The sequence below is a fragment of the Oncorhynchus keta genome, chromosome 30 (assembly GCF_023373465.1).
Source record: "Oncorhynchus keta strain PuntledgeMale-10-30-2019 chromosome 30, Oket_V2, whole genome shotgun sequence".
Lineage (NCBI taxonomy): Eukaryota > Metazoa > Chordata > Actinopteri > Salmoniformes > Salmonidae > Oncorhynchus > Oncorhynchus keta.
Window position 1 is genome coordinate 53,304,241 of NC_068450.1, and position 20,745 is coordinate 53,324,985.

General features: G+C 41.8%; 1 protein-coding gene across 2 annotated transcripts in view; it reads left to right on the top strand.

Moving 5' to 3' along the window:
• LOC118363712 (glutaminase kidney isoform, mitochondrial-like) overlaps positions 1–20,339 on the top strand; it is a 29,259-nt gene extending 8,920 nt beyond the window's left edge. For both annotated transcript variants that reach the window (XM_052488532.1, XM_052488531.1), the window contains exons 2-17: positions 4,404–4,500; positions 4,966–5,084; positions 7,344–7,473; positions 7,599–7,678; positions 8,253–8,416; positions 9,867–9,925; positions 13,000–13,032; positions 13,146–13,204; positions 13,866–13,932; positions 14,056–14,106; positions 15,439–15,615; positions 15,973–16,104; positions 16,222–16,314; positions 16,552–16,613; positions 16,847–16,987; positions 17,566–20,339. In XM_052488532.1, coding sequence (XP_052344492.1) covers positions 4,404–4,500; positions 4,966–5,084; positions 7,344–7,473; positions 7,599–7,678; positions 8,253–8,416; positions 9,867–9,925; positions 13,000–13,032; positions 13,146–13,204; positions 13,866–13,932; positions 14,056–14,106; positions 15,439–15,615; positions 15,973–16,104; positions 16,222–16,314; positions 16,552–16,613; positions 16,847–16,987; positions 17,566–17,722 — 1,621 coding nt within the window. In that variant the 3' untranslated portion in view covers positions 17,723–20,339. The remainder of the gene's footprint in view (positions 1–4,403; positions 4,501–4,965; positions 5,085–7,343; positions 7,474–7,598; positions 7,679–8,252; positions 8,417–9,866; positions 9,926–12,999; positions 13,033–13,145; positions 13,205–13,865; positions 13,933–14,055; positions 14,107–15,438; positions 15,616–15,972; positions 16,105–16,221; positions 16,315–16,551; positions 16,614–16,846; positions 16,988–17,565) is intronic.
• Positions 20,340–20,745: the final 406 nt, after the last annotated feature.

The window sequence follows — 20,745 nt, forward strand, 5'->3', positions numbered from 1 at the left end:
GTTATGCATTAAATTCATTTAGAAGGTTATGCATTCATTTGGGATGTTATGAAATGGTATTGTCTATGAAACAGCACCGTTATAATGTTATTATAACAGTAATGGCCTATAATAACATGACTTTAGAACAGTTCATATCTGGCATGAATAATTGTAAAGCCGGGTACGCTCCTTCAGGCCTTAGCCTATATCAGAAAGGGATTTTCATTTTTTCATCAATGACACCTGGAGGTCGGTCATCAAGCTGTGATTTAAAAAAATGTTTGCTAGAGAAAGCTCTCTCCATCTGTTCTCTCTGTTATGAGTGTCATGAATACAGAACAGCCTCTGTCATTCTATAGTTTCTTGCAGGCTATATAGCATGGTAATAATGGCGTGATAATAACAATTGTTGGGTGTTTCAACAACTTGTAAGTTCTGGACACATCGCTACATTGAAAATCTCCATTTGAGTTGGCATATCATGAGATACTGAGTATTTGTTCTCGCTGTGTTAGGCCAGCTGATAAAGTAGGCTATTTATTTACTGCCCTCCTTTGCCAAAGGCAACTGTCCAATATTAGTGCTGTCCATGGTGGCAGGGACCACTTTGCTATTTAAAAAGACCTGTGTTAAGGGTAGGCTATTGAATGACCATTATGAGCAAATCATTTGATCAAATCTCCTCTCAGCCAATCTTGCAGAGTCAGTCACTTTAGAATCCTAGAGGTCTATTACCATGGAGACAGTCTCAGATCTCCACTGCAGACTGGGCAGAATGGTGCTTGCTGCATCAGAATGGGTAGCATTTTGGATCTAGTGTGACAGTCAGTGGGGATTTGGGAATGGGGATGGACATCATCTCGGGGGCTACCATTTTGGAATGATAATGGATGTGGCTTTGCATAGGCTACAGTGTATATTCCCGATGACCGTCTCTTTGACAAAGGATCAGTTTCCTAGCATTTAGGGCTAGCTTTAATATGCTTGGTGGGATCTTAGGAATGGAGGGATCTTACACCCAATTTAGATGTGAAATCATTAGGCCATACCAACTAGTCTGATTGGGGTAATGTTAGTTTATTGCATAATTTCTCACTGCAAAAACATGACTCGGCTAACAATACACTGCTGCCAAAGCATTCCCATCCCCTTGTGCAGCTGTCACACGTGGGCATTGCTACTATTGCCCAAGTCGGTGGCTTTAATTTGAGCATCGTGTCATTGTCACCAATAACTCTTTGACCCTGGGAGAGCTGGTTACAGCGAACAGTAATACTGTAGCCCCAGAGAGGAACACGATAAGATAGTTCTCTCTCTAGACCCAGTTTCTAATCATACATAACATTTGATGGCTCAATTTGATTCAATCTCCCACAGAGGGTTACAGGTATCCTATCCTAATCCTACTCAGTCAACAGTGTGCTGTGAATGGAGTCCCTCTTATGAGAAAAACAAAATAGTCACATGATAATGGGGACAGGAACTCCTGAGTTTACTCATGCATTTTACTGCAGAAAGGTGTAGAGTCGACCTAGGCTATTAATGCTGCCAGGAATAGGCTCGCTCTCTCCATCACATCCAGTCAAGTTCCTTTTTCACAGAAAACAAATGCATCTACTGGTAATGCTATGCCTCATTGCCCACAGCTTAGCAGGCACCCTTCTTGTTTTATCCATAGTCAATTTGCTTTCGCTGGTGTCAAACCAGCTTTAGTACATTATTGACAACAACAACATCCCGTGTCAGCTTAGGTTCAGTCACAGATACACAAACATTAGGCCTAGTCAGTCCAAATGGGTCCTCTGCTGGAAGGTAGCCTAGGTAGGTCTATAGCTTTGTGCCTAGAGCAGAATTATCAATACACAGTCTGGTCAATTTAAAGGTTTTTCCTTTTCTGGTTTTGCCCTGGGTTGCATTGTGTTAACGTGTGCAGCTGCAGAATATTGTGAGTAAAAATAGATTGAGTCGTTCAGACACTGCCCTGACTCAGATTGAGTTTTGTGGTTCCCTCCTGTCAACAGACTATTGGAGGTAGTGAAACCAGACTGGTTTCAACATCTTGGAGGTAGTGAAACCAGACTGGTTTCAACATCTTGGAGGTAGTGAAACCAGGTTGATAAATTGGGTTGAATAAAAATGGTTGCCAAAATGACACCAAGTTGGTTAATGTTTGTGTCAGGCGCAAACATATTCACCAGAGCTCTGCCTTGAAGTTGCAAGCATTTAGGCCTATGACCATGTGATTACTGTCATCTCAAGAATTACAGGCTAACCCACACATTAATTCAATAATTATAATAATAATAATAATAATATATGCCATTTAGCAGACGCTTTTATCCATAGCGACTTACAGTCATGTGTGCATACATTCTACGTATGGGTGGTCCCGGGAATCGAACCCACTATTATATTTTGCATAGATTGTTCATTTCATTTGGTCACAGTTTAAGTAGTCACTCTGCCTTGTTTTTGCTTATTGAACTCAACTGAACTCCAGTGTATAAATAGCACAGTAGATGGAACACACTGACTGTAGGCAGTGTGTGGTTGGACGCCGAGGGTTAGGCTATATGGCGGGCTCCGTGCAGGGCCTCCGACGAGGCACTCTCTCTACATGCTGCACACAGTTGAACTCACAAAGCTGCACGGAGATACAGGTCGAGGCAGTGGAGGGGGGAAGAGAGGGGAGGGAGGAAGGCCAGCTAAGGCTGGGTGAGAATTCATTAACGGAGCATCATCAGCACCAATCCAGATGTTTCACACCTCCTAGTAGCCTGCCTGTTGGGACTTCCTACTATCCTGGGGTGAGGGCAAGGGCTTGGAGACATGAAGCAGAGAGGGTGATGTCCATGTGGGCAGTTTGGAACACAACACACGTCCTCAGTTTAATGTTTTGTTTTACACTGTGCTTTGCTGGAAGGGTATAATGATTATTTTTTTCAGGTTCTGCCATGCCATGGTTTTCACTGTTGTTCTGCAGTGTTGGATGTGTCCTAAATATTGAACGTGTATGTTAATCCATGAATCTGTGTCTTATCAGTAGGCCGATCTGCTTGATGATGATGATGATGCACGACGTCACTTCGTTTGTTCTAATGCCACTCACTTACTCTGCATATTTTCTCTCCTTTTTCGTTTGATCCGCTTGCTTTGCCTTGGTGTGTAAGTATATGTCTCAATTTATTCATTCATTCTCGTGTAGATGTACTGTGGTGTTTCCAGGCTAAGCCTTGCGGCTGCTGAGTGCTCTCTCTCTTCAATTCTCTACCTCGAAGTGTCCTCAGCCTCTACAAGCGACCGCGCTTAACTTCCCCAGCCGTCCCACCGACCCGTTTGTTCCAGCATTCCTCTCTGGCAGGCATCAGCGATCCAGAAATGACTCCAGAAATGGGCCGAGGACCACAATCAAATAGGCCTTATCAAATCATTTGTCATGGGAATGATAAAGGATCGTAATCATTTCAGAGTAGGAGTCAAAACAAACGGATACGGCTTAAACAACCTCCAAACTGGAAGAGATCCTTTTAAACAACAACAAACTGAAAGATATAGTGCAGTGTCCGGAGTCTGAGTCATTCCTGGGTAGCTGATGAGGGGATTTGACCCTTTACCAAAAGTTATTTTTATCAGTTTTTAAACGTTGTGACGTCTTCTTAATCGCTAGGGCAGGCTACGGAGCTGGGTTACTATAGCTCTATTGCCTGTTTGTCCCATGATGCATTGCGGGACTGACTGAGCCTGAGCTCCCACCCACCTCCCTCAGAGATTCTATGTGGTGTATGGTGGTTCATGATGAAATACATACACCTCGTTTAGGCCTAACGACAGTATTCCACCTATCTATCTACCTCTAACATACTGTACTAACTCTCCTCTCCCAGAGTGAGTGGAACGGAGTTGGAGCTGCTATGCATAATACCTGTCAGTAAATGGGCCAATGACTCACTTCAAGCCCCCGAGTATTAGCTAAAACTTGACACTATAATTTGTAACTGATAGGCATGTATTTAAATTGACATAAAACTAACGAAGTCTACCTTATTTATGATTGAAGATCCATGCAAACAAGATATTGTCTATAAAAAAATTCTCTAAACTCTCCTTGAACTATCAGACTGGTGTTTTGGAAGCAGGGTTCAAACCCTTTCCTTAAATCTGGGGCTGTAACGTGAAATACTCACCACCTCACCTCTACAGTATTATAGCTAGTTAATCCCGGCCCCCTGCTGCTGTTCCCCATTGCCTTTAGAGAACCCAGGCCGTTCCTCACTCTCTGTGTGTGTGTGTGTGTGTGTGTGTGTGTGTGTGTGTGTGTGTGTGTGTGTGTGTGTGTGTGTGTGTGTGTGTGTGTGTGTGTGTGTGTGTGTGTGTGTGTGTGTGTGTGTGTGTGTGTGTGTGTGCGCGTGTGTGTGCGTCAGGAGAAGGCAGGCAGGCATCCTGCCCAGTCTGGAGGATCTACTCTTCTACACCATCGCCGGGGGCGCTGAAAAAATCCCAGCTCACAAATTCACCACAGTGAGTGTCAGACCAGAGCCAAGCAGGCAGCCACATGGTTGGGCCAGATGGATGGTAGTATAGCAATGGTGCCTGCTGTGTCATGGTTACTGCCACAGCCTTATACGGTATATCTGAATATAATGCTTGTTACTACTCTGACTGTACCAGGAAGCAATAGCTCACTCATGTGTGGCCCCTTGCTTGGGGTGTCATTTATAGAATTAGATTCTTGTCAGATTAGAATTCATTCTATTTCTATGGTGAAATGTTGATCTCCTGCTATCTGGCATGGAAGAGCAGTTTATTCAATAGGTCTTATTAGTCTTGACATTTACATTGGATCCTTCAATAAATATAGCGTAATATGCCATTAAATTGTCAAGTTATAACCTTGTTTATAAGCATTACAAATGTAATAAATGTTTGTAAATGTAATAAACATGATAATCGTCAGCCCCCTGACACGAGCCATGCTTTCTGCAGGCGCTGAAAGCCACAGGGCTTCGGACCGGAGACCCCCGGCTGAAGGAATGTATGGAGAACCTGAAAGTCATCATGAAGACCACGTCAGACGGAAACCTGGACCGACACCTCTTCAAGAAGTAAGACAGTCTCGTGCTGGGATGTAGAACAGACGCTAGAAGTAATGTTTATATAGACGTCTTCAAGAAGTAAGACACTCTAGAGCTGGGTTCTATAACAGGTTAGTTCCAGAACACTCTAGACACTCGACCTAGAATAGAAGGCTTTAGGGGTCTTTTGATATGTCAAGCACTGGTCATCATTTAGTCATTTGTGTGCCTCCTTTATTTAAACACAGTTCGTGTAGGGCCATAATATTCAGGTTCCTTAGAAGTATTTGCTCAATGAATTTCAAGTCATGAATTATTCATAGTAGTTCAGGCTTTATAAGGAAGCATGTCATAGCCTAGTCCTTTCAGATTGCCAAGGTCATATCAATCCCATTCATTTTAAAATATCCTTGTTACAAAAATAATGAATGGCAATTTGTCAAGAGACTCATCTCTACGATCACAAGAACTGTCCTTTCCAGATCAGCTGATATTTGCTTTAAAAATATTGTTCCTGTTTACATCCCTAGGACATACCATGTGACATAGCACACATAGCCCAGTGACCGCTTGAGAAACCACTCTGTAGGCAAGCCACCCTGCAGGATACAGATCATAAGACAACACACTAGGAGCTGCCAGTAGCTTTGACTGGAAGCCATCTGGGAGGCAACGATTTATAGGCAAGAGAAACCTATACAGTAAACACACCAGTGGGCGCATACAGTAGCAGGGATAGGACAGGGTAAATAGATATCTGATTCTATACAGTAGCAGGGATAGGACAGGGTAAATATATATCTGATTTTATACAGTAGCAGGGATAGGACAGGGTAAATAGATATCTGATTTTATACAGTAGCAGGGATAGGACAGGGTAAATAGATATCTGATTTTATACAGTAGCAGGGATAGGACAGAGTAAATAGATATCTGATTTTATACAGTAGCAGGGACAGGACAGGGTAAATAGATATCTGATTTTATACAGTAGCAGGGATAGGACAGGGTAAATAGATATCTGATTTTATACAGTAGCAGGGATAGGACAGGGTAAATAGATATCTGATTTTATACAGTAGCAGGGATAGGACAGGGTAAATAGATATCTGATTTTATACAGTAGCAGGGATAGGACAGGGTAAATAGATATCTGATTTTATACAGTAGCAGGGATAGGACAGGGTAAATAGATATCTGATTTTATACAGTAGCAGGGATAGGACAGGGTAAATAGATATCTGATTTTATACAGTAGCAGGGACAGGACAGGGTAAATAGATATCTGATTTTATACAGTAGCAGGGATAGGACAGGGTAAATAGATATCTGATTTTATACAGTAGCAGGGATAGGACAGGGTAAATATATATCTGATTTTATACAGTAGCAGGGATAGGACAGGGTAAATAGATATCTGATTTTATACAGTAGCAGGGATAGGACAGGGTAAATAGATATCTGATTTTATACAGTAGCAGGGATAGGACAGGGTAAATAGATATCTGATTTTATACAGTAGCAGGGATAGGACAGGGTAAATAGATATCTGATTTGATACAGTAGCAGGGATAGGACAGGGTAAATAGATATCTGATTTGATACAGTAGCAGGGATAGGACAGGGTAAATAGATATCTGATTTTATACAGTAGCAGGGATAGGACAGGGTAAATAAATATCTGATTTGATACAGTAGCAGGGATAGGACAGAGTAAATAGATATCTGATTTTATACAGTAGCATGGACAGGACAGGGTAAATAGATATCTGATTTGATACAGTAGCAGGGATAGGACAGGGTAAATAGATATCTGATTTGATACAGTAGCAGGGATAGGACAGGGTAAATAGATATCTGATTTGATACAGTAGCAGGGATAGGACAGGGTAAATATATATCTGATTTTATACAGTAGCATGGACAGGACAGGGTAAATAGATATCTGATTTGATACAGTAGCAGGGATAGGACAGGGTATATAGATATCTGATGTCATATAACATCTTATACAAATCTATGAGCTAATTCCTCACAGTTTTCTATTCCCTGTATCATATGTACAATAACAATGTAGTAATATATTCCATTTAGCAGATGCTTTGATCCAAAGCGACTAGCATGCATAGAGTTTCTTATCGGAGGCCCCAGCGGGTATTGAACCCGTGACCCAGGCATTGTAAGTGCCTTGCTCTTCCAACTGAAGCACACAGGACTCCATGTGTTACACTAGTCATAAGGAGATTCTGGTACCTGACATAAACACCACTGTCTCCTTTTCTCTCCCAGGTGTGTCCAGAGCAACATCGTGCTGCTCACCCAGGCCTTCAGGAAGAAGTTTGTTATCCCCGACTTTGTGTCCTTTGCCTCCGAAATCGACGCTCTCTATGAGAATGCCAAACACCTGGGAGGGGGACAGGTGGGTGAGGGAGAGGCCCCGGGGTCAGTGAGACTGCGTGGTGATGGTGGTGATGATCATTTCCTGATGAAATGCCCATGGGGAATGGGAAGTGTTGATATGTTGCCTTCTTTTCTGTTGCGTAGGTGGCTGACTACATTCCCCAGCTGGCAAGGTTCAGCCCGGACCTCTGGGCCGTGTCCATATGCACTGTGGATGGACAAAGGTACAGCAGCTATAGTCATGTTTCACATGCAGTAAACATGTAGTAGCCTACATTTGTGTTTCTACAGTTAAGATGGAACACTTTCCATTTGGATGTACAGTATAGCGTTCCTGTCAAACTGCTTACAGCAGCATTGTGATAATGGCATACACTATAAAGTAGCTAATTAGTTACCCTACATAATGAGACATTCTTTCGTATTGTTTACATTTTCCTTTGCTTATTGTCTTTATCTCCTGGTCCTCTCCCCCCACTCATCCCCTCTCTCCATCTCTTCTGCTCTCTCTCCATCCCTTCTGCTCTCTCTCCATCCCTTCTGCTCTCTCTCCATCCCCTTCTGCTCTCTCTCCATCCCCTTCTGCTCTCTCTCCATCCCCTTCTGCTCTCTCTCCATCCCCTTCTGCTCTCTCTCCATCCCCTTCTGCTCTCTCTCCATCCCCTTCTGCTCTCTCTCCATCCCCTTCTGCTCTCTCTCCATCCCCTTCTGCTCTCTCTCCATCCCCTTCTGCTCTCTCTCCATCCCCTTCTGCTCTCTCTCCATCCCCTTCTGCTCTCTCTCCATCCCCTTCTTTAGACACACAGCGGGTGACACCAAAGTCCCGTTCTGCCTGCAGTCGTGTGTAAAGCCTCTGAAGTACGCCATCGCCGTGAACGACCACGGGACAGAGTATGTGCACCGTTTCATCGGTAAAGAGCCCAGCGGTCTGCGCTTCAACAAACTATTCCTTAACGAGGAAGGTGAGGGTCACACGTATAAAGATATAAAATACTAGAGTGGCTGGTGTCGTAAAACCTACAGAGCTCCAGAATGAGATTCTGTAATTCTATGGTCGCAGGCAGCACCAGTTTGTCTGGAGCCCCCCTGCTCGCTGTTTGGCTGTTCATTTCACACGCAGAACGCAGAACAGAGGAGTTCGTTACAATGTAGTGCTGCTCAGGTGGTCCTATTTTACTTCAAACCTAGCATACCCTGTGAAAAGATTTTGTCCTTTCATAGAATCATTTATATATTGTATACATACATTGAACAAGGCAAGTGTCCGGGTTGATTGAGAGAAAGTAGTCCCTCTCGGTGGGTTGTCATGTGATTCAATGCAAGGTGATCCAGCCTGTGGTGCAGTCTGTTGCCATGGTACTGTTATGTAATCTTAATGAGAGGTGTTGGTGCAGCTGGATAGAATCAGTACAGAATCAGTACAATGTCCATACGCTCTACTTCATCTGCAATAGTCTACAGTAGACCTGGAGAATAACACCAACCTCGTGTATCATATCTTTGATAAGATCCTAGTTTAAAGCTGGAATCCGTACTCTGTGAAACGGCCACGTCCGCTTGCGATATTACAACAACAAAGAAGTTACTTCAAACAACGAACACAGTTTCCTTCCCTCTGTCACCGTATGCAATGTGATCTTTTTTTTTTACCACTCGGTTTCATCAACGAAACGAAAGCAATGACAACAGTGTCAATGTTTCACTTCATTTCGGCTTCACGTATGAAGCGCATGCAGAAGCTATATGGAGAGCAGCAGTTGTCAAGCTCTCTCAAATCAAGCCTTGTCTGTTTCAAATCCAATCGAGGCAATGTAACTCATTGCTCTGATTGCTGTGTTGGTTGGCAAACGATGCTATCTGAGCTCTGTAGATTGTGACTCGGGGTTTCGTACAGGGTTTCAGTAAATCCCAGGTCGGGTTTCGGTTTTGATGCACTTTCTCCCATTGGTCATGTTATCTAATCCGTTTATGCAAACTGCTAGCAGTGGTAGCAATGTTGTTTCTTCCTGTTTTTTTTTGTGTGATTGCATAAGAAGATTCAAAGGGTTTAGGGGAAGGAAACGGGAAGTGGCATAACACAAGAGACCTACAGTACAGCTAGTACTGGGCTGTGAGTTCATGGCTGTGTTCCTCAATATCACTAGTATGGTCTTTAGACTAAAAAAGGCAGCCGTGGTCCCATCAGCATTCATTCATTATCCATCTGATTTGTTATTCTGCTCCTTTCCTCACTTCAAGTTCAAAGTTAAATCGAAGTTGCATGATCTTCGGGCATATTTGCCTCTCACATTGAATGTGTCGAGTAGTGTGTGGTGATTGTGAAGAAAATGTAACCTTGCTGTGTATTGTGCGTATACTCTGTCCACTGCATTTGTAAACATGTTGTATTGTAACATACACTGATTTCCACAGATAAACCACATAACCCTATGGTTAACGCCGGCGCTATCGTGTGCACGTCCCTCCTAAAGGTAAATGACGTTTGAAGTTCAGATAATAATGTATGTTTTTTGGAGGGGGAAACATTGGTTTCAAAAAGACACGTTGACCCATGCCTTTGTTCAGTACTGTCGGTAGTTGTACCAATACTAGGCTACATAATACACAAGGTCGATTCTGTACGTACCTTGTTACCTCTGGAGTGACAAAGTTGCATTGAACTGCATTTTAAATACATTAAATAACATGGGGGGGGGGGGACTGCATTGCTTTAGCCAGATTACCAGCGTGTACTGTATTGTATATGGAGAGATTAAGACTATAGATCATCCTGCTGAAAGGGGATTTGTTTGGTGAAAGCATCAGTGAGTTGCCTGCCTCTCAGTTATGCACACAGACAGCACTAGCGTGTCAGGCAACGGGCCTCAGATTGGTCTAACCAGCCCAGCCATATAGATAAAGCCATACATTTAATCATGGGTAAAACTGCTTTGTAATATGAATGAAAGATCAACATGTGGGTGTGTTCTGTGCGTCCATCGCCTGCTTAAATCTTGTGTTTTTGACCAGGCAGAGGCAAAGCTAACCAGGCTGGCTATTGGCTGAGAGGAGTAGAACATCTTTGCTATTGGCTATTAGTCAGGAAGTGATGTTAGAAATAGCTTACTGTACGGGAGCAGTGCACCCTCTGCTGCTGAAACTGTGATCAATTCTCCGTGTGTTTATTATGAGATATTGTAGGGTAAAACGCATTCACCTCCAAGGCATTGTAGGTGCCTCGCTGAAGACTAGAACCAAGAGGTGACACATACATGTACATCGTGTGCATAAATCTTCTGTAGTGTTGTTACTACATAACCCAGCACCAGCCCATTTATCATATCAACGTGAGGAACTGCGTTTGTTTCATACTAAACTTTCAACAGTCACATACCGTGAAAAGAGAAGTCATTTGGACAGAGTTTGTATCGTAAGCTTAGTTTGTATTCATTGTATTCAGAGAAATACTACGGTTAGATCTTCTCTCTTTTTTCTCTGCAGAAACGAGGTTTCATCTCCAATAATTAGTGGCTCCAAACCTACTGCAGATACTTTTTCTCTTACTGTATGTAGCAAAGGCCCATATCTATAGCTCCAGGGGCTAATTCAACAGCACAACTGTCTGCCTTAGATGAAGACAGTTGTAGGCACTAGCTTACCACCTTCAAAACAAGACTAGCACTTTGTTCCATATTTCAACGTAACATGGCACACGGACCCAGATACATGAGGCCTGGCTACTCATCAATCTCAACCGCAACCAAGCCAAGTTACTGAATGAAGCCTTGAGTTTTCCTGTCTGGTTTGATTTGGGGTTGAACTCTGATGGAAAGGTGCCATATGATTATCCTGTCTAACAGATTATAGGAGTAACACCTATAAGGAATAACAACTCTATAGTAATTAGTGTTAACGATTTATTTTATTGATACTTGTATCATACTGTACACTATGTACTCAATATGGTACATAGTACAGTACATAAAATATTACACCTAGTGATATACAGATGTAGGATCTTAACTTGAGCCAGTTTGCTACAGCAGGAAAATAATCCTGCAGCAACAGGAAATGTGAATTATTATGTGAATTATAATTAATGGCATTTTTTTGTAGGGGTTGATACAGTTTTTGTTCTGGCAAATCAAGTCTTGACATTTTAAAGTGGAAATGACGAACTTTAGAAGCCTTTTTAAACCTTTAATACACTACAAGTTTGCATTTTTCCGGCAGTGAGTGATAAAAGTAAGATCCTACATCTGTAGCCTATTAGTCATTTGGTTATTTGGATGGCAGTCATTTGACTTGACAGGGTAATGATGTGGTATCTTTCTACTTCAAATCTTCATTATAACCTTAAACCAATCACTGTATAGGTTGCTAATGGTGAGCTCAATAATCAATCCACTGATTGGATGCCCCCACATTCTAATTCTAATGTAATGTATTCAGTAATATAGACCAGATCTGTCTCTCAGAGTGTGGTTCCCGTATGGTAAATCTGGGACTAAACTATGGGACCGTTGTAATGTATTTTTGAAGCCTCGTTTGTGGTTTATTTGTTGTTGCATATTTTACAGCATTTAAGATCTGTGGGAAATTATGACCACTGCCACAGGTCAATGACGTTGGTAATTCTTTTACTTAAATTATTTCCCCCATTGAACAACGTCTGGATTTGTTCAAAGAAGCTACAGTTGTAGTAGTTGCTATTTGTCACCTGCATTTTACAAACGGTTTACAAACTGCTTATAACCAGGATAATAAACAAAGGCAAAACAAAAAACATGTTTTTCAAAATCATGATAGTACAAACATGCCATTTTGTTTTTAGATGATCGATTATTTGTGTTTTAGTGTTTGAATGTATTTAACTGGTTCATTTGCACTATTTGTATTATTAGAGTTAAATATAATGTTTCCTTTCTGTAGTACCTCCTCTCCTCAGCTTACACTACGTATCCCAGAAGTCAGTGTGTTCCACAATATTAAGGGAGGACATCGCTAATTAATCTGCACATATAGATCCATAACCTTCTACATCACACAGGATCAGCCACACACTAGCAAACATCACTAACTTTCAACAGACACTCAGACACCCCTACAGTACATAGGCTACTTGCACTACTACAGGTTAACTTCACGTATGCCTGTCTATGCAGAATTGCAGATATAAGGAATGGCATTTACCTGTGGTGCGTTTTATCCCCATAACAGTCTGGTAGAATGGCCTACACATTGTTTTCCTGATTGTCTTTTGGTAGATTATTTTCTCATTTCAAAACCCTTGACTCTTTAATTAGGGATTCATTTCATCTCCATCTAGCTACTTGCCCAGTAATCCTAAATATTTTTTATATTAGGACTTAATGTATTTTCTTTAGGGTACATACTGTTTTTGTCTAATGATTATTGCGAGGTTTTGTAATGATATTGGTAATTTGATCTAGGAATAATTTGAATTTGTCATAAGGTATTCCCACTTGCTAGGCAATATACAATATACTGTACATCTAATGAATGTAGTCATTCATACTTATGTGATCTTCTGTTTCTCTTTTAGCAAGGGGCAAGCAACGCTGAGAAATTTGATTATGTAAGTAACGCTACCCAGTTCTTTTATGTTTCGACCGACGCTGCGCTGACTGTTTGAGATGATCGTCTTTGTTATGATGGGTACACTTTGACCTTTTGGACTTTGTATTGCAGGTCATGAACTTCATGAACAAGCTGGCAGGAAACGAGTATGTGGGTTTCAGCAATGCCACGTGAGTTCTCAAGATGAAGAACTGGGGTTGTGGTTTGGTTCAGCACCTTGGGCTCACCACCATTGGCCAGGTGCCATGCCTTAGTTATTCATCAGTGTTGTTTTCATCAATCACATTTTTAGTACGATTATCAGTTTCAGACAGTACTTTATTCTGCTTTAGAATAACATCACAAAAACAACAACCATAGAGATAAATCTTGACCTGGACAACATCAAAAACCATAGGGGAAGTAGGGGTGCTGAATTCATACAATTCTCAAAAGTAGTCAACTGTAGTCCTGTGTTAGCAGACCGATATAGCGAGTGTTTTTTGTTGCACCGCCCCACCCCCACCCCCAAACGACTTCCCGCGGCTATGTCAACAACAAATAGCGGCTATGTCAACAACAAATAGCGGCTATGTCAACAACAAATAGCGGCTATGTCAACAACAAATAGCGGCTATGTCAACAACAAATAGCGGCTATGTCCAATTTGTAAGTCGCTCTGGATAAGAGCGTCTGCTAAATTACTTAAATGTAAATGTAATGTCAACAACACAAATAGCTTTACTGGTTTGGGAAGTAGAATTGGATTCCAAATTGGAATTGAACTTAATTAAAACAGAACTCCGAACTTCGAATGTTCCGGTTAACTAACAACACAACTCTCTGACCCAGATTCCAGTCAGAGAGGGAGTCTGGAGATCGGAACTTTGCTATTGGCTACTACCTGAAGGAGAAGAAGGTTGGCGACAGCTGAAACAAGCGCACACATTGTACATCGATCAAATGTACCTTTCCTAGATCACTGAAGACATTTTTACTAGGCATTGTCTGACTGTCAAATCAAATCACTGTTTCTTTCTAGTGCTTTCCAGAGGGGACAGACATGACCTCCATTTTAGACCTCTACTTCCAGGTGAGTATTTGTATTTGGCAGCAGCTACTCTTCCTGGGGTCCAAACACATTAAGGCACTTACATCACACATGAAACAAAAAGATAAAACAGTATTCACATAACATTATTACACCGCTACATATCTACAGTACAAAATGTCTAATACCACCATGCAACAATATTACAATGTACGTGTGTGCTAGCGTGTGTGTGTGTGTGTGTGTGTGTGTGTGTGTGTGTGTGTGTGTGTGTGTGTGTGTGTGTGTGTGTGTGTGTGTGTGTGTGTGTGTGTGTGTGTGTGTGTGTGTGTATTGCGGGTCTGTACCTGTGTGTGAGTCTCTTCACAGTCCCTGCTGTTCCATAAGGTGTATTTTCATCTGTTTTTTCAATCTGATTCTACATCAGTTACCTGACTTGGAATAGAGTTCCATGTAGTCATGGCTCTATGTAGTACTGTGCGCCTCCCATAGTGTGTTCTGGACTTGGGGGTTGTGAAGAGACCTCTGGTGGCATGTCTTGTGGGGTATGAAGGGGTGTCCGAGCTGTATGCTGGTAGTTTAAAACAGACAGCTCGGTGCATTCAGCTTGTCAACACTTCTTACAGAACCAAGTAGTGATGGAAGTCAATCTCTCCTCCACTTTGAGCCGTGAGAGATTTACATGCATATTATTGATGTTAGCTTTCTGTGTACATTTAAAGGCTAGCCGTGCCTCCCTGTTCTGAGCCAATTTTTAATTTTCTTAAATCCCTATTTGTGGCACCTGACCACACGACTGAAAAGTAGTCAGGCTCCTGTAGGACCTGCTTTGTTGATAATGTTATTAAGAAGGCAGAGTAGCACTTTATTATGGACAGACTTCTCCCCATCTTAGCTACTGTTGTATCAACATGTTTTGACCATGACGGTTTACAATCCAGGGTTACTCCAAGCAGTTTTAGTCACCTCAACTTTCTCAGTTTCCACATTATTCGTTGCAAGATTTAGGGTTTAGTGATTGATTTGTCCCAAATACAATGCTTATAGTTTTTGAAATATTTAGGTCTAACTTATTCCTTGCAACCCATTCTGAAACTAACTGCAGCTCATTGTTAAGTGTTGCAGTGATTTCACTCGCTTTAGTAGCTGAGGTGTGTAGTGTTGAGTCATCTGTATACATAGACAACACTGGCTGTGATGACAGTGTATGTATGTATGGTGAATTGGTGTGGGAATCGAGTGAGCATTTTTTTCTGAACATGGTTCAAGTTTGAAGCTGTATCATTTCAATGGAGAAACATCCTGTTTGTGTTTTTCTCACTCTGTCAGCTGTTATTCCCGATGGTATATTAACAGTTTTCTATTCTACTCCAGCTGTGCTCCATCGAGGTGACCTGTGAAAGCGCTAGCGTCATGGCGGCCACCCTGGCCAACGGCGGCTTCTGTCCAATCACAGGCGAGCGCGTGCTGGGCCCGGAGGCGGTACGGAACACCCTGAGCCTCATGCACTCATGCGGCATGTACGACTTCTCGGGACAGTTCGCTTTCCACGTGAGTCTCCCAAGTTCCTTCCTTCAATATTTGTATTTGTTGATTTGACAGGGACCATGTACAACAGACTTTGCGCCAGATTTGAGTTAGAATTCCCATTTCCAGTCCCCTTTATTTTCCTAGCCCCCCTAGTTTAGCATTGTTTCCTACTGTCTGTTTGGCCTGCTGCTCTTTGTCGTTGTTCCCACTGTGTCTCCAGTCTGCCACCGTTTAAGCATTACACATTACACTGCAGTTCCTACTCCATGGTGTTTGTCCATCCACTGCTGTTAATTTATTGCTGTCATGTTTTGACACTGTTGTCACACTGTTGTCTGCACTCCCTGTTAACCTCTTCCTCTATGCTGTCTCTGGCAGGTTGGACTTCCAGCGAAGTCGGGCGTGGCAGGGGGCATCCTGCTGGTGGTGCCCAACGTCATGGGTATCATGTGCTGGTCCCCTCCACTGGACAAGCTGGGTAACAGTGTACGAGGAATCCAGTTCTGCACGGTACGAGAAGCTGCTAGGTTTTCACTCTGTTGTCTCTCTGTCACTGATCTAATTCGTTGATTGATTGATGATTGGAAAAGCAGCAGAAAGCCTGACAGGGATTTGCTCTGGTTCCAGGATCTGGTGTCCCTTTGCAACTTCCACAACTACGACAACCTGAAGCACTTTGTCAAGAAGCTGGATCCTCGCAGGGAGGGAGGAGACCAAAGGGTGAGCCGAGTTTTACTGGGAGCCTCTCGCTCCTTCTCCGCTCTTTTTCTACTTCCCTGCGTTCACCAAGGTGCCTCCATGTACATGTAGTCGACGTATTCCCTTGAAAAGGCTGTCGTTTGGACTGAGTGTTTATTTTTTAAAGCAACAGTGCCATCCACTGGAAGATGCTGATAGTGCTAAAGGAAAGTGGTTGACGTGCAAACTGACGCCAGCTGCCTCTCTGTTGTCTTTCAGGTGAAGTCGGTCATCAATCTTCTCTTTGCTGCGTACACTGGCGATGTGTCTGCACTGAGGAGGTACACAAGCACTGCATTATCTCCATGTTGGCCAACAAGGCCTTGAAAATAAGCCATGAAAGGAAATATGTCATGTTTTGACATCTTGGAGAGTAAATTCCAACTCTGTCCCTGTGTCAGACCGAGACCTTGTGAGGTTTCCCTGTGTGTCTACTTGGGGACTAGAGGTGGTGTGTGCGCTATTTTGGCTGCTGTACTGTGCTCATCACTGTCCTTCTGTGGAATGTGTCCAGGTTTGCTCTGTCTTCCATGGACATGGAGCAGAGGGACTATGACTCCAGGACAGCCCTCCACGTGGCTGCAGCAGAGGGACATGTGGAGGTGGTCAAGTTCCTGTTGGAGGCATGCAGGGTCAACCCTGTTCCCAAAGACAGGTGAGTTTAGATTCAATGGCCCCCAAAGACCACCCAGTGTCTGTCAATGTAGCTAAGGTTCAATGTCTCCAATGGACGAGAAGACATATTTACAACCAGTGTCTTGTCTGTAACCAGTTTTCCATCCCACTTTTTTATGAGAGTACATGTCGGATAAGAAATGTCACGACAGGCCGAATGAAAACAGCAAATGTGTCATTAAGCTTTACAAATGTCAACAAACCAAAAACAAGATGGGGAAACTTGGAGCCACACAAGGATATGTTGTGTGGTCCACCCGTTACGACTTGGGAAAGCATGCAGTTTAGTAGGCTACAGGTGAAATAAGTTATAATGAACTTCACAGGGTGGTAAAAGTGCATGGTGATGAGCTTGACATACATGTATATATTACCTCATTTACCTCGACTAACCGGTGCCCCCCGCGCATTGACTCTGTAAAATGCACACATTTTATTTATGTAGATTTGAGTTTATTTGTATGAATATCTGTCGCCAATTGGATGGAAACGTAGCTCATGTAAAACGTGTCCATTTTAAGAGCCGTGTTTACAATGTCTCTTGTCTGTTCCATCAAGGTGGGGTAACACACCGATGGAAGAGGCAGTGCACTTTGGACACCACGACGTTGTGACCATGCTCCAGGACTACAACAACAAGTACAGTCCACCGGGGGGCGCCACTGAGGACAAAGAGAAGGAGATAGCGGAGAAGAACATTGACGGCCTACTATGAGCCAATTAATACTCTTATCTATCCATAGAAATGAAATAACTAGAACGGACGTTCCCATTGAAATTCTATATATATATATATATATATAATATTATATTATTATATTATTATATTATAAAACGTTTTTGATATATATTATATATATATACATGTGATCTGAGAGGCTTGGTTCTTTCCAGTCATTCTATTTCTATGGCCACATTAACTATCTGGAAGACTTACTGTAAGTGTGTGGTCCATTTGTCACGTCAGTGGTAGGTCACGTCAGTGGTAGGTCACGTCAGTGGTAGGTCACGTCAGTGGTAGGTCACGTATACTGTCGATAGTACTGTATTTTTGATTTTGTATAAAAGTATTGTATTTCTGTCATTTGAAAGATGACAATGTGTTTAAAATATATATATATATTGAGCTTTGACTTTTTCCCAGATGTTTTTAGTTTTTTGGTTGTTTCCTTTCGCTTCACTTTTTTTATGTCGTACTGCGCAATTCTCCCTCAGTGTGTGTCGGCACTATGTGGAATGTATTTTCTACATTTAAATGCACAAAACATTTCTCTTTATGTACAACAGTGTGTAAAACCTGAACGTATGCATAAGATAACGTGTACATTTATGTAATGTGTGTATATCCCTGAAATTCATATAATATCAGAGGTAGATGGATTCAGTGTAAATGCTATTTTATCTGTAGTGAAATCAAGTGACTCACTGGCACAGCTTTTGAAGGAAATGGGTCCACACACTGTGCATTAGGCTTAAGTTTGTCTCTATTGATGAGGCAGAATGCATGACATAAACTATACCACATGTTCACAGATCTAGGGAGCCTGGTTGCAAATCTGTTTGTGCTGTATATGACACTGGCTATTCAGTTGGCTATACAGGCCAGAGAGATCTGGGACCAGGTTATCTATGATTTAAGACCTCTGGTCTTTTAATTTAGGCCCAGGAGCTTCATATGAATTCAAAGTATGGCATTATGTGGAATGAGTTTGGTTTTGTTGGTTTGCTATTTGATAGCTAGACATTTTTGCACCTTTTTCTCCAAAATAACAAAAAAACAACGTTTTATTGATTGTTCTATAACCTTATTTTAATTTGGAGTAGAAAGGGGGTTATTTATTTAGGTGTCAGCCAAAGCTTTTCTGTACGTTTGCGCCACCTGATAATGAAGTCTAGTCGGCGACATAAAAAAAGAGAGGATTTCACACGCCTCAGGAGCCTCAGGAGCAATACAATACAATTCAACCAGCAGCCATGTGCTCTTTACAGACATGTTTCCCCACCTGTGCTAATTCAAATTTTAGGGCAAAACATAAAACCCTTCGAAACACTGATTTATCACTTCATGGATACAGCCATGTCAATGGTGTTACTATTATGATTTGTGACACGTTTTATTTATTTGTCAGATGTATTTTTTTACATTGATTTTTTTATCATCAGTTATAGACAGTGCATTACACTTTGATGAATGTTTTTGGTTCAGAACAACTCCACAAAGGTGGACTTTAAATCTCTCCATACTCACCCAAATGCCTCGTTTGGGTAGAGATAAAATAGTTATCCTTATGGGCCTATATGAAAGCAGAACACTAAGACGATCCTACACACAGCTGATGGAGCACTTTTTATGCAGAGATACGCATATTGATTGTTTAACTGTTTAGAGTGTAAAAGTGTAAAATAACGTACGGGTATACTTGAAAAGTCAGGTTAGTTTGGTGAGAACTAGTCTGTGTGTATTTGTTTGTGTCATTGACTATGGGAGGGACAGCGACGACAAATCTGGTAATGACAGAGGACATTGCCATCAAAATCTCAATTGCCATCAAAATCCCTACTCAATTGTGCTGAAAGTACTAAGGCAACCTGTGATTTGATGAATGGATATATTTTTATTGACTAACTCATCTCAAGTGTTCAAGTGTTGCATTCATTGGATTTGACTTGACTTGGTCTTCCCAGTCCCTGTTGCACAGGAAGCCTCGTACGTATGAGTGTTTATTGTTCACCTGTGTAGGTGCAGGTCATCTTCAACATTAGCTAATTATTTTCAATGTACCACAGGTGTACACTGATGTCATCAGTTTGTTTGTTTTCATTCAAGTATATCCGCTTCAGCTGAGTGTTGCAGGCAAAGGAGAAATATTTATTTCAATTATCAAACAATGAATAAATATATAACTTTAAATATGGATATATCCCTTTACTCCCACTCTATATTCTTGAATATAGGCATGTGAAGACTTGGGTATCTTCATTAATTAATTCCATAAATGTTACAAATGATCACCTGATTACATGATTATTCCTACTGTCATTTTATTTACAGCGGCAGTTTATAATTTTATATATTTAAAACTTGTGTCTGAGAGAATTGTATTGTCCAAAGAGATAGCCTTGAATTGTACACAGCATCTCCCTCACTCTATCTTGGTTCTTGCAGGTGGCTGTGACCTCCTCAGACCAATTGACAGTACGCCCAGAACATTGCTCTGGGAACCAAAAGGAGTATCTCCGTTTGAAGTTCTCAGCCTTGAGAGAAGAAGCCTTGTCAGTCACATGCAGGAACCAGCGTTAAATAATGAATAATAAAAATCATGCTTATATGACTTGTTTGTGTAGCAGTATATAATGACTGAAAGGAAACACACTTTTCAGAGTTTTCATCAAGCTTGGAATGAGTTTGTGAACCTCAAAGGGAATACAGTTGAAGGTTTGTGTGTCACGTGGTTATGCTCATTTATGTACATCCGGTCCTGATGTTCTCACGCTATGGAGTGAGTGCTTATGTAACCTGTTAAGGGTAAAGCATGTGTTTGCACTAAGGCTGTCCTGGTGATTGATGTATTGTTGAACTGTGGAATGTGTTTTCACATTTGAAAGAGTATGGCAATGTTGTAGTGAGCTTATGTCTCTGCTGTTTAGTGATCTTGTACATGGTCAGTATAAGTAAAGAGCTGTGAACACTACGTGCGACAAGAAACCTCAAGAGATTAACCACAGAAGACTCTCTGA